Source organism: Trachemys scripta, chromosome 2 (assembly GCF_013100865.1).
Source record: "Trachemys scripta elegans isolate TJP31775 chromosome 2, CAS_Tse_1.0, whole genome shotgun sequence".
Classification (NCBI taxonomy): Eukaryota; Metazoa; Chordata; order Testudines; family Emydidae; genus Trachemys; species Trachemys scripta.
This window is the reverse complement of record NC_048299.1, coordinates 74,321,318-74,335,825: the sequence shown is the minus strand read 5'-3', so window position 1 is coordinate 74,335,825 and position 14,508 is coordinate 74,321,318. Positions and strand designations below refer to the sequence as shown.

The window sequence follows — 14,508 nt, the reverse complement described above, 5'->3', positions numbered from 1 at the left end:
ATGTGCAAAAGTGAAAGTTTTTTTTTAAATAGTCCTTTTCATATTCCAGTGGCATCATCTAATTAGGATTATTTTGTACTCTGAGTTAAAATAGGTTTGTGGGGTCATAACCATGTGCTGATCACTGTACCACTACCCCGTGGCTATGATTCATTATGAATCAGATTAGTGGAGTTCACAACACCATTTGATAATCAACCTGTGACACAGAGCTCAGTCCTGCAATAGTCAGTCAAATCATCCTATGGACTAAAATGGCACTACTTACCTGAGGAAAAGTTGCCTGATTGAGCCTTGAAGAGCAAAGGTGGGGGGAGAGGGGAGGGGAAGAGGAGGCAGGCTGGATACTGGGGCCAGATCTCTTGCTGGAATAAATCAGTGTAGATTCATTGACATAAAAGGTGTTGTGGTGACTTACACCATAAGTATAGCTCACCATCTGTAAGCTCTGTTACCGTAAGACTCCACTCAGCCTCAGGACAACCCCATATTCCTAGTAGGAACGCGGAATGCCTGCAGTCTGGACTCATTCATGTTTTCATTAGCTTTTCAGTTTGTCATGATCATCTAATCTTATTTGAATTCTCAAACGGCAGATAAAGAACAGGAAGCCTGGATCATCAATCAGTAGAACTCTGTACAAGGATTTCTCACACAGACGACTGATTCAGTCAGAAGCCTGACACTGACACAAAACCAGGGGAATTCCGCCTATAGCAGGGATATGCTGGATTGCTGCCGCTTTACCACGGGAGCTGTCACTATCATTTGTTTTAATTTTTCAGGTTTCAGAGTGTCTGGGACTCGACACTGAAAAAGACTGAAAACGTACACAGTAGCTTTCCATTCCGAACAAACCTTCAGTGTCGTAGTTGCTGGATCAAGTGTGGCAAACTTCCTAAACCACCAGACTCAGTCTGTTTGCAGAATGAACTACTCTTCAAGTAGAGAATTGTGCAGCAAAGCAAGGAGCTTCATCTAGTTTTGCTGGGTCTTTGCCACTCATTTCCTGGTTAGCATTACGCCAACCAAGTCAAACAGTGATGCCTGAAGTACTCCAGGCTTCCTCAAAAACGTTGGCATGGGGTTATGGGCAGAGGATTAGGTTTCCTAGAAAAGAAGATGTCAAGAACTCTTTGGCTTACCAGTGGGTAAAAGCAGCCTAGTAGAAGAATCTTGGGCCTGGTCCACACTAACCCCCCACTTTGGACTAAGGTACGCAAATTCAGCTACGTTAATAACGCAGCTGAATTCAAAGTACCTTAGTTCGAACTTACTGCGGGTCCAGACGCGGCAGGCAGGCTCCCCCGTTGATGCCGCGTACTCCTCTCGCCGAGCTGGAGTACCGGCATCGACGGCGAGCACTTCCGGGATCGATCCCAGAACATCGATTGCCTGCCGACGGACCCGGAGGTAAGTGTAGACGTACCCTTGTAAGAAACAGCAACTTTTAATTACAAAATACACACTTGTCCCTCTAACATTAACCCCATACTGTCTTGGCAAAGCTGTACGTTTGCTATTACATACAGTAGTGTCCTACTCTGTAAGCTTTTGGTCCTCATTAACCTTCTGATGTCACCACTTCATTAGTACTTGTAGTGTCTTCAAGCCTAGATAGGACCTGATTTCCTGATTTGAAACCCCCCCCAACCAACCAAATATAACCCAAGCACATTTTCAAACACCAAAAGCCCTTCCAACCTGCTTTATGTATCAGAGAGAAGCACAAAAAGGCCTTTTTTTTTGGTCATTTATAACACACATTTTAAACAAAAATGTCTTTACTTTCACAAATCAGTGTTGGCGTAGCTGTCAATCTTCAGTAAACGTGTTTAATAATCAATTTGTGTGGAAGGGAGAGACGGCTGTTTTATCTCTTCTCAATGTACTGTGCAGTTTGGAAGCTCAATGTAAAGTTGTGCTTTTGTATAGTTTGTGCATGCAAAGCCCTTTGGACTTGAAGGGGAACATGGATACACAGGCAAGCTTCAGACACATCTGACCTGATCCTGATCTCACTTATTCCAGTTTTATCCTGGTGTAACCTCACTAGTTTGGGTGGAGTTACTCCTGATTCACACTGGTGTGAGGTCATGCTCATTTAAAAGAATCTTATGTCAGTCTCATGTTATCCAGACTCTTTTGTTCCTGGGTGTCTTTTTGTTGCTGAAAATCAGCTTTCTTTTTCTCTAACCAGGATCCTTCCCCCATCATGGAGATTTTCCTTCTCTTCTGTGTGTGGATCAAGAGTGCTTAATCTTCCATCTGGAAAATCAGAACCTGCTGCTATTGGGGATTATTACAGTGTCTCTGAACAGAGAATTGTGAGTTATTAGGGGTAACTGAGAGGAAGAAGAGATGGTTTATATGGGAGATGGAGTCTTATTTATACACCTCAGGGGTATTACTTAGCACTGTAGGCACAAGCATTAGGGGAAAAAACTATCTGAAAGGTTTTAAAAAATCTCTGCTAAAATATGTGTTCCCATTACCTTTTTTTTTTTTTTTTGGCAGAGCTTAACCATTAATCTTTATAACCTCAAAGCATGGCTGGCAGAAGGGGTCAATCATGACTAGATTTAACAAATCCAGTCATGACTGGAATATTTTATGTTAACATTTATATTTAAAATGAATCTAGCAGGAAATAAAATAAGTGTTTAAAGAGCAAAAATGGAAATTCTGGGATCGGCTTTCTTGTGTGTGACTGTTACTTTAGAACTTACTAATAAACACATCCAGGTTTGAGTTAGTGGCGTTATGGGGTGAAATCCTGGCCCTAATGAAATCAGTGGGAAAATTCTCTTGACTTCAATGGGACCAGGACTTCACCCTTGGTGTTTTTACTTAAAAACCATATGGTCAAATCCTCAGCTGTTGTAAATCAGCATAGAAGTCAGTGGAGATACATTGATTTACACCAACTGTGTAAATCATTTTTAGCTTTTTCCATTTTTCCATTCTCTGCCTCCCTCATTCCAATACCACCACTTCCCATCTCCCAGCCATGAGCATACGCTTGTGTGATGTCAGGCCCTGATAGTGAGTGTTATTCTCCCCCCACCCCACCCCAGGAAAAAGCTGTCCAGCATGGATTCCTTCTTTGCTCTTTGATTCGTAATCCTCCACAACTCCAGAGTAGCAATTTGTCTCTGGGCCAGGAGGCTTAGGAAAGTAACTCTCTTATAGGAGAACACCAATGCCCCTTTGTGGACTGATTGCCAGCGCACCATGTGAACAGCTACTGCCTCTTCTCCTGCGTAGAGATATGGCAGTTCTCAGATTCAACCGCAGCAGTGATAGGGAGACTACAGTGGGCCATGGGCATACCAGACAGAAACCAGACAGTAACTCAAAAATACCAGGAAGAGAAAGATTCGGGACAAGTTTAGTCTCTTTTCCACTTCCTTGCCCCACCACTCAGAACATATCAAGGGCCTGATCCAGCTTCCATTGGGAAAATTGGGCTCCATAGCAAAAAACTCATTGGATTCAAGGTGAAGATTGGGCCCTAAATGAAAAGGATGATGTTTGAGGGAGACTTTTACCTAAGGTGTAAGCAGACCAAATGACAAAAACAAACCACAGAGTTTCTCAATAGCTCCAAAGACATCATCACTAATGTAAAAGTCCTATCAAGCTAAATAGGGATGAAGCCAGCAGGATATTATAGAAATGTAACACAGTTCTTCAGAAATGACTCAAAAACCCTATAGGATTTCATAGAGAATGAAATCCTTTGAATCCTGAACCATTCTGTAGAATTTTGGAGCAGTGATAGAATTCAGGAGTGAATTCTATAGGATGATCCAAAAATTCCATGCAAGGGTTATCATTCTGTATTACGTTCTATGGGTCTTTCCCCTAATGGAGTGCCTCTGTTATTTGCAGCCTCTCTAATATACATTGGCTCCCAAAGGCCAGCTACACTGATCAAAATCCTTTATGAACACCTCACAGAGACGCCTTCTATTTTTCATACTATGTATACCTATCTCATAGAACTGGAAGGGACCCTGAAAGGTTATTGAGTCCAGCCCCCTGCCTTCCCTAGGCAGGACCAAGTACTGATTTTTGCCTCAGATCCCTAAGTAGTCCCGTCCCCTCAAGGACTGAACTCACAACCCTGGGTTTAGCAGGCCAACGCGCAAACCACTGAGCTATCCCTCCCTCCACTACTGAGCTATCCCTGTAGCTCACTAACATGATTCAAATCATTCTCTATGACCCTCTCTCCACAAGCAAAAAGTTTGCTGCCAAGAAAAATCACCAGAAGAGAGAGCACAGTGTATTGTGAACACTGCTGCTCACTCGCTGAGCAGTGCTGCTAGAACACCTCTGTTTCAGTTATCTCCCAGTTTGGCAATGTCTGCAGCATTCATCTCTTAGGTAGTGATTTTTAGCTTTGAGTTGGCTGGTCACTTCACATACCATCTCTCTCTTGATTTGGCTCAATAATACTGCCTTCGTCTACACTTTCCTGCCTCAACTGGCAACATTGATATTACGGTAAACATAGCAGGAATCCATCAAAATACAATAGGTTAAATTAATCCAAATCCTAGTCCCTTTTGATGTCAATAGCAAAACTCCCATTACCTTCAGTCAAGGTAGAATTAGGCCCAAATGACCCAGTTCCACATGATTAAAGTCTGCTAGGGATGTCGTGAGAACCACGGGGCGTAGAGATGTGTGATCCTTACATAGCAACCTTTCATGCAAAACTCGGATGGCACCACAGGAAAGAAACTGGCCACATTTTGTCCAAAATTTGATATATGGGGTCCGATTCTCATTTCCACTGAGGCCCCTTTGCACTTCTCTGGCGGTGTAAAGGGGCTGGAAAATGCATGCATATATAATGTGAGCCCTCATTAAGGCCCCTTTATGTTGCCAGAACAATGTGAAGGAGCCTCAGTGTAAATAAGGCCAGGTCTACACTAACCCCCTAATTCGAACTAAGGTATGGAACTTCAGCTACGTGAATAACGTAGCTGAAGTTCGAAGTACCTTAGTTCGAACTTACCTTGGTCCACACTCGGCAGGCAGGCTCCCCCGTCGACTCCGCGGTACTCCTCTCGCCGAGCTGGAGTACCGCAGTCGACGGCGAGCACTTCCGGGTTCGACTTATCGCGTCCAGACTAGACGCGATAAGTCGAACCCAGAAGTTCGATTGCCAGCCGCCGAACTAGCGGGTAAGTGTAGCCAAGGCCTGAGAATCAGGCACACAAGGAATTGCCCATACAAACCAACCCAGAGAAAATATAGCACTTGTCTGGTCAAATGAAATAAACCATCCCCAACCGGAGCACCTCCCATCCCTCAACCCACCATCCTTCAACAAAAGTAGAAGATAGGTAAGGGGTTCAGAATGTCCTCAAAGTCAACAAATGCCAGGTCTGTCAGACCAAGGCGGGGAGTGAGTTCCAGAGTCAAGTGCCAGCCATTATCAGCATGTCTCTGACATGCTCTTTTGTTCTTTCTTCCAAGCTGCCCTTTATGTGTCCAAATCCAGAGAAAGTTCACCTCTTCTGTAATGCAGATAGCAAACTACAATCAGCTGATGGCTAGGTAGGTGGAGAGCTGTGATCACTGCTCCTGACTGGCTAAGAATTGCACCCACCCTGTTATTGCTGTTATCCCATCTCCCTCACCCTCCCTACCACAACCCACTTGTTTTCATCATTGTCGTGTTGGGTTTGGTCTTCTAAACAGCAAGCTCTTTGGGGCAAGGATGGTCATTTACCGTATATGTTTGTACAACACCTATCATGACCGGGGTCCTGAACTGGGTGGCTTCTAGGCAATCCCACAATATAAATGTTAAGTTCATCCAAAAAAAAAAAAAAAAACTACATTAAAAGAACATTATTAAGGTTTCATAGTTAAGCCGTCCAAAGTTAGAAAATGCTAGAATGAAGATGAGTGCGCTGTAGTGGTTATAGACCCATCTGTCCTTATGCCCACAGCCTGCCCTTGTCTCCCTCTGCTTCTCTCCAGCCCACCCTCCCGCATCCTGGTCCTGCCCACTTCCCCCTCTCCCCCTCCCCACACCTTTCTTCATTCCACTCAGTGCAAGAATCAGAGTGAAGTTCTATGGTATGTTATGCAGGAAGTCACACTATACAATGGCCATAATGGTACTTTTGGCTATACTGTCATAAGCTATATATACTGCTCATGGAGAGTGACTTGCCACCAATTTGGAAGAGTTGAAACTTATTTAAACTTTTTTGGAGTCTTTGCCTAGGCATGAATTTTTCCAGATCGTGCTTTGTTCTTTTGGTATGAAACCTGCAATATGTTGTAACATGGTAAATCTTCCAGGCTGGATGAACCCTTGCAAACCCCAAATATAATGCATAGTCTCATCTCTAAATCGTAGACCTTCGAGTTGGTAGACCTGAATTCTATTCCTGGTACTGCTCTAGACAGTCTCTGGTGTCTTGGCTAAGTCACTGAAATTCTCTGCTTCCGTTTCCTCATCTGTACAAGTGGTATAATGATACTTACCTCCTTCATAGGGTAGTTGAGAGGCTGAAATCATTAATGCTTAGAAAGCATTTGAGATCATTAGATGGATGGTATGTGTCTGTTTCTATTACAGAAATGTACAAGATGTAATAAGCTGTATAAGTAAAGCCTAGGTGGAATATGGTCTTACCTTAGCTCTGCCTATACGTAAATATAGACACAGACACGTAAATATAGGGAGCAGATGTCAGTCTAGAGAAGGTGCGTCAACTCTACACTGTGCATCACAACTGTTCTGCAAGATCATCGTCGTCAGCCAGGGACAATTAGCCAAACCAGCTCCTGGAGAGAGACTTAAGTCAGATGTCAGATTCAGCCTGTACCTTATAACTTTTGTTCTTCTAATATACATTTATTCCTTGGTTTCCTAAAAACAGTCTCCCAGCAACATGCTAAAAGGTACAGCCTCCCACATTCTAGTGGGTGGAGCAGAGGCAATACGTTCATATTCAGATGGGCACACAACAGTTACCACAAGTACCAGGCAAGGGAGATTTTTTTTTTTAATGAAAATACAGTGTGGGCTGGGGTCAGCCTTCAGCAAAGGAGGAGAAGGGATAGAAAGGTAGGTATTATATAGTAGGGTGGGGCTGAGTATGCTAATAAAATGATGTAATAGAACAGTTCTCAAACGTGACCCCTTTTTAATGGGGTCGCCAGGGCCTGCATTAGACACATTGGGTCCCGGGGCTGAAGTTGAAGCCTGAACTCTGCCACCCAGGGCTGAAGCTGAAGTCTGAGGGCTTCAGCCCGCCCCTGCCCAGGCCGGCGTGGCTCAGGCTATGGCTTCAGCCCCATGTGGGGCTGTGTAGCAATTTTTGTTGTCAGACGGGGGTCGTGGTGCAATGAAGTTTGAGAACCGCTGTAATAGAACCATGAGATTGATGATATTAACGCATGTCTCAAGCCTCTGGGCATGCCCGGTGTGATTTGACTGTTTCTAGACACCTGAACAGACTCAGACTCAGTTGAATACTTGTGCAGTTAATAAAAGGGCTGTTCCCTTCTGAGGCAGGACATAGGAATCTGATGTAATATATTTCGTGGGAGTTTTTCAGATGACACCTGCAAAATCTAGGTCTTGTCTGATCTGCGTGAACATTAAGTATCCCAGGCCTCTTTCCATAAGAGTATTTCCATGATGCTCACTCTCCAAACTGACTCTGTCTCACTGGCATGCATGCTGTTGGCTGCCATCTTCCCCCCAGAGTGGTGGGAGGGAAGTCACAAGATGGTATTATCCATTCTCATGTGCAATTTCCCAGTTTGCAACGCTGCATTTGCAGACCTAAGTACCCAGCCAAATTGGAATGCAGTTACCTTTGAAAATGTGGCCAATGTCTCCTCCTGTGCATGACAACTTATGATTTTTTTCATAGTCTCCCAGTGAGTATGCGGAGTCAAACTTCTGTCTAGTGCACAAGCACATTGACTCTCTCTGTAAAGCAGCTGAGATTTTCTTTATGTTCTGCACAGACTATTAATTCTGCTATGATGGAAAATGACACAAGGTGGGAGAAATCAGTGTGCTGCATTTTCAGGCACCTAAACATAGGATGTGCATGGAATAAGTGTGACATTTTCTTGAGTTCAAATGCATTTGGTTTCAGAAAATACTTTAGCTCTAGGGTTTCCCTGAAGGAGAAATATTGCCTGGAGTGCCTCATTAAACATCAGCCGATGGGCCTGTGTTAAGAAATACTAGCATGGCATCAAATTAATTAATTTGGGATCTAAGAGGGCTAGGAATATAATGGTCACACAAATCAAACTGTGCATTCCTTATATCACTTTATTCCTCTGTGATTTGATTTGAGTTTGGGGTTCAGACAAAACACAATTCAGCTAACATTTCTGGTAGTTGTTAAGTTGAAACTGTGGAAATTACCTAATATCACATGGTTTCCACTGAAAATCATAAATTCCCCTTTGGCACCTGAAACTCAGCTCAGGTTCACTTGAAATTTGGCCCAGCCTGACCGAAAGGTTCATGAACCTCAGCGAACCTGACCTGAGTTACAGGTTCATACCCCAAAACCAGGCTATAGATTCATGTCTCTGGTTTGAACCAGATTCCTTGGCAATCTCATGTGAAATCGGTCAGTTTCGCTACGTACTCTGGCAATTCTGCCTGCCTCAGCAGCACTGGTCCCGTTTCAGGAAAGTGTGATGTGTTTGCAGGAGGTGATTTATGCTTCTGTGCTCTGGCCAGGCCTTGTTCGGAGGAGGCAGTGAGTCAGTCTTCTGTATGCAGCCCTGGCACTTTTGCACACCTCTGGGGTGATTATTATATAACTGAGACAGCAGACTGTCTGCCTTGTACAAAGAAGCATAAAAACCAATAGCTTATTTTGACAAAGCTAACGGAGTGGGGCATGGAAAATTAGAAAGGGGTTATGGCTTCTGGGTTTCACTTGATAGTGATAACATTAATCTTGAAGGAGAGTCAAATCCTATTTCTTCCTCCAAGGATATGGAGTGTCATGCGTGCAGCACAAGTGAGGTGGTTCCACTCTTCAGGAGTGGGGTAGGGACAAATACGGGAGCCCATGTTCATGTAGAAAGTCTGTGCATACCTAGGTGTCATGCAGCCCAACACCTTCTGCCTGGGTTTAGTAAATGGAGCAGGTCTGGGGGAAGGAGGTCTAGACCAGCCAGTCTGCCATGAGGGGGATCCACCAGCCATTGCCTCTGTGTGGCAAGCATACAACAGGTAGGCAATGGGCTAAAGTAGTGACCCCATAACAGCCTATGAAAGGATTCCTTCTTCCCTGTGCCAAACCGTATACTCAGGGGAGGATGTGACCCTAAGGATTTGGATGAAAATTTCAGACATGCCAGTTGCTGCCAGAGGTGGCTCCTTCTAGCAGTGTTGGTTGTAACATTGGGCACTCACCTACCAAAAAACAGGGAAATAAACCCAAAGTCAAATTGTTTCATCCCTATGTCAGGCTAAATTCAAAGATGTTAAATTAAAATCTATACATTAGATTAAGGATCCACAAGAGGAGAGTTCTGTGCCCCGGACTGTATAATGCACACTCCAGTAAAGGCTCCAGAGCAGGCCTTCAGGGAGGGCATCAGCATTTCATTGAATGGGCTGTCAGGAGTGAGGAGGAGCAGGTTCAAAAGTGCCCATGAATTACTAAATAACAGATGCAGCTAAAGCAAGTTACAGTGCCCCACCTGGAGTATCCACCTTGATCTGCAAACTGCACGCAGGACAAATCCCGCTCTATGCAGGTGTTAAGAATATACCAACGGGCCAAGCAAGCATAGAACAATTCCCCACGCCACCTTGTTCATTCTTCTCATTTCTATCAATAGTTGTTACTTGTTTCGATTATTATTAGAGAAGGGTGAAATGGTTCATATAAAACAGGAGCCAACCTAAATCCTCATCCAGTATTTGAATTTGCCTGAGAAAATCCCTTTCTGAGGTTTAAAAAAATTCAATTAACTTATTTTTTTTGTTTTGCCTTAATTTTTATATGCATCTCCTCTTGGTTTCAGATAGAAACAGAATCTATTCAGTCCATGCAAACATCGAGTATTGAAATACCGCAAGCAGGAAGTGTCTGAAATCTTGCAGGAAAGCCGGTTATTGGGAGCTTTGCAGTCCACTTTCCAGACCAAAATGGTTTAGAAAAGCAGCTACATTTTTGAATGGTTCTCTGAACACCCACCAATCTTTTATATAAACAGCTCTTTCATTAATGAATAATCTGGATTTTTCTCTAAATTTTATCAAGCTTTTTTCTTCCAGGCATGAAAAGTTCCCTGTTAAACTACAACTTAACATCTCCATCCTGAAATTCCTGAAGCCTCAAAATACTTCAAATGTCACCCACAGGTTCATGACCGCCTGGACCGTTACTGCTGTGGATTTCAGCCAGACCCTACAGAACCCTGCATGGAAGAAATGCTTCATGACAAATGTAGGACTCCTGCAGAGCTGGTCCTGGTCCACATCCTGGTATGATATCGCCAAACGTGTTTGCCTCCATCCTTTCAGTTTCTAACCTCTACCTTTTTTTTTAACAGGCCAGACTGGTTATCTGTTATTGACTTTTGTTATGTTTTTACCACTGCCACAAAGAGCAAAATATGTCTAGGTAACTTTTATTTCAGGGTAAGAGAAAAGAAAGACCGTGTACAATGTCGGCAGGTTAGATTCTTATATGTATCCCTAAGTCAATGGGACAACTGGTGGAGTAATTTGCTGCTCAGAGTAAGTAAAAGTATAGTAAGTGTAAGTGTATCTGAATCTGGTCCTGAGAGTGAGTAAGAGCGAGCAAGCAGCAAGCACGGTGTGTGATTCTCTTTGTAACATTCTGCATCTGAAATGTGACAGTGTGACAGCATGAGGCAGGGAGATCTCTCTCCATTTAAAGTTGCAGCACTTAAAAAACAGAATGACATGATCTCCTTCTGGCTGCATAGCCGCGTACACACTTCTGAAGTAAAAGTTCAGCATGACATAGCAGTCGTACAGTGGCTGTATTCCTTCAACAATACGCACATTTTATTCTGCCAGAATATTAAACAAATGAAATTCAATCTACTTGTCTTCTCACCATGAAATCAAATACCGGGCTGATAATAAATATTGTCCCTGGATAATAATAAATAAAACAGGCAGTTAAGAATGAAGTATGACATTGAGGTTGCTCAGTAATGTTAGATAATGACAATCTGACTTTCATCTTAGAAATCTACTACAGACCAATTTAATCCTTGGGGACGAGATGAGTTTAACTTTAGGGGCCTGGCCATGGTGACCCTCTGCATTTTATTTGACGCAGCTGGTACATGTGCTCAGCAACTTAAGACTTCTGGGTTAAATTGTGGTTTTGCTACCAGCTCCAAGGCAAAGGGCAGTGCATAGTTGCACTGGCCTGGGTGCAGACAAGAAGCTTGTCTCTAAGAGTTAATACATGGTCCCTGGTTCCACCCTTGCTATGGACTGTCATTGCTGCCAACCCTAAATATTCAAAAACCCACTCTTTGCATACAAATTACCCTTCCTCCCAAAATGTCAGCTCAAAGAACCCCCAAAATGTGAACTTCTCGCTTTTTTCCCACCAGATCCGGAGAAGTGCGCCTTCTCGCCTGGTGTTCATTGACAATGCAGGCAGACCCCACCATCCGGAAGCAAAACTCAACTTCAGGCTCCTGGAAGGCATAGATGGGTAAGAAGGGCAACAGAAGCGATTCTAGCTAACAGTACAAGAGGGTCACAGCCCATGCCACTGGAACAACCCCTTCCTTTCAGAATACATAAGGCAGAACAGTTAAGGTTCTTCAATAAAAACAGATGTGTTGCTGGTGAGAATCAATTGGACTGGATGGGACTTGCCTGGGTTTGTGAAGTTTTCTTCTAGATAGTGATTCTTAGGGCTCACAACCAATAGAAAGACTGACTCCTTTACATTCGCACATACCTCGTTGATACCTACACCCCCACTTCGCCCCCCCATGATGATACTAAAGATGTTTGTTCCGCATATACCACTACTGAAAGCTGTGCAATCCCACGTTTGTATATCTTAGTTTCTTGGATTGCCTTTTCGCTCAAGTCTCAATATGGGGGCGGAGCCAGGTCCCCTTCAAGATAGTGGAAAGGCTCCCATTGATTTCAGTGAGCTTTGGATAAGGTCCTATATGCAGATATCAGGGCCTCAGTCCAAGCTAACATGCACCTGTGTAAATCAGGAGTGGCTCTACTGAAATGAATGGAGTTACAGTGGTATAAAATTAGAGTGAGATCAGAATCAGGCCCTATGTGCGCATACTTCACACTGAGGTGAATATTTATATCTCACACTGGGGGTAGCTAATGACTACCTCAGAAACTATAAAGCATATTATTTTCCCTGTAACTGGCAGCTGCCCAAACTATCAAACAAACAGGTATTTCAGTATTTCATGCGTCATCGCATATCCAGCTTGCACACGTTATCAGCCTTCTGATTTGAATTTGGATTCATTTCTGATTGCACTGTTGTCGAAGCAGCTCGCCTATTACCAGCAGAGTTTTATATAGTTTACATCCATTGTTATTTGTTAGCAGAAATGGGAACCACCCAAACCCTTGGACCAGAATAATCCTGGACTTTGAGTAGTTTGAAATCTGGCCATCACTCCAAAGCTTGCCGCTTGAGTCCCTTTCCATGTGCTAGGGAATGACTTGTCACAAGACACTTAGGCCACTTGTGTCGCCTAAAGCATATGCCTGGAACCTATTGGGTTAACATGGTAACAGCCCTTTAATATCAGGGTATATTTCTCACACCGAATTGCTCTTGTGCATCCTCGCAAGAGCTGGACAAAGACCTAAACTGAGGCTCAAAACACCCCCTGAACACTGAAGGGTTGAAAATCCAGATTCAAATGTTTTGGGCGAGGGACAACTCTCTCACTCTGTGCTTATTAAACTGTTACCGCTTTCTACACCTCTGCATCCAAGAAAAATAGTTAGCACCAAAACAATCTCTGCTTTGCATAAAATATGAACAGAACAGAACTCTGACTACTTCTGAGGACAGAGACAGAAATGGAGCAGACACTATTCTCCTGCCCTAACCCCTTAGTTGTATGATTTTATCTTTCCAACTCCTTTTCTTTCCCTCTTCTGATTTTCTTCATCAGGTTTCCTGAGACAGCTGTGACTGTGCTCAAATCGGGATGTTTACAGAACATGCTTCTGAAGTCACTGTCCCTGGATCAGGAATTCTGGGAAAGCCAGGGTGGTTACCCAGGACTTAGACACTTGCTTCAAGTCATTAACAGAAGAGGACAGATCCTACTGCAGTACATTCAGGAACACAATTTGACAATCTTTAAGGATTCATCACTTTAAAACATACCCCTACAAGAGCGACACACTCGCCTGATATCAAGTGCAAGGTTGCAACCATGGATATACCTCAGTCCTCTAAAGCTTTTATGTTCAGAAGCTGATTTTGAGTGCTTGGTTCTTCAGAATCAAATTCAGCAGCACATCCTGAAGAAGCAGAATAGATCCGAGGAAGAGACAGATGGGGGGAAGAAAATTTCTGACACATTACAGAAAGGCTGGGAAAATGCATTAACCAAGTATGTATTGAGCACTGACTCCAATTTGGATTTTCAAAGGAGTTGAATCTCATTGAGATTTTGGGCACCTAACTCCTTGAGGTTCCTTTGAAAATCTTATCTTGAATGTTACGGCAAAATACTAAGGACAACATGAGAAATATTAACTCAACAGTTTGAGAGACTGACCAAAGCTCATAGAAGTCAATGGGAGTCTTTTCATTGACTTCAATAGGCTTTTGATTAAGCATTAACTGTTTCAGAAATAGTCAATATGACCAGTTTGGTTTGACATAAGACAAAAGGGTGGCACCTCCAAAGTTATTATATAAATAATGAAATAGCATGTGAGCTTCCTCAGTCTAATGAACGATGTGCCTATGGATACTGGATGTAGATCAATTCATGCCAGCTGAGAATCTGGCCCATAATGCATTGCAGCAAGCATCTGGCAGCAATTGCTATTGTTAAGATTGCAAAGCACTTTCTAGCCTAACTCGCTGTTTTCATACACTCAATGCTTCCTGAAACATTCACCTTTTGAGCTGCAAATTTCCATGCTAGGTCTGGAGTGAATTTTTATTTTATTTGGAAAAGTTTGAACTAAATCACTTTTGTCACTTTTGAGCTATGGGAGAATTAAACAAAAATGCCTCCTACTAAAGCGCTTTTAAATACCCTCTTTTGGACATGGCAGCAGCAAAACAGCTGTCCAAAACTTGAAACCTTCCTTGGTTTGCAGAACAATATTTTTTAAAATGATAAGCAACTGCAAAATGACTTCTGAGCATGCTATCTGCTAAGAATTTTGGCACAGCCTACTTGAGTCCTGTCTTATTTTTGTCGTCACTGTACATCTGCCTGGCTGCTCAGACAGTGAGTGTGATTGTGCCT

At 43.2% G+C, this 14,508-nt stretch overlaps 1 protein-coding gene across 4 annotated transcripts in view; it reads left to right on the top strand.

The window, feature by feature from the left end:
• Positions 1–13,962, top strand: part of GASK1A (golgi associated kinase 1A) — a 49,104-nt gene extending 35,142 nt beyond the window's left edge. For 3 of the 4 annotated variants that reach the window (XM_034760875.1, XM_034760876.1, XM_034760874.1), the window contains exons 3-5: positions 10,391–10,513; positions 11,626–11,729; positions 13,189–13,962. In XM_034760875.1, coding sequence (XP_034616766.1) covers positions 10,391–10,513; positions 11,626–11,729; positions 13,189–13,399 — 438 coding nt within the window. In that variant the 3' untranslated portion in view covers positions 13,400–13,962. Of the gene's footprint in view, positions 1–596; positions 780–10,390; positions 10,514–11,625; positions 11,730–13,188 lie in introns of those variants that run through there. The other variant, XM_034760877.1, reaches the window with a different exon arrangement.
• The last annotated feature ends 546 nt before the right edge of the window (positions 13,963–14,508 follow it).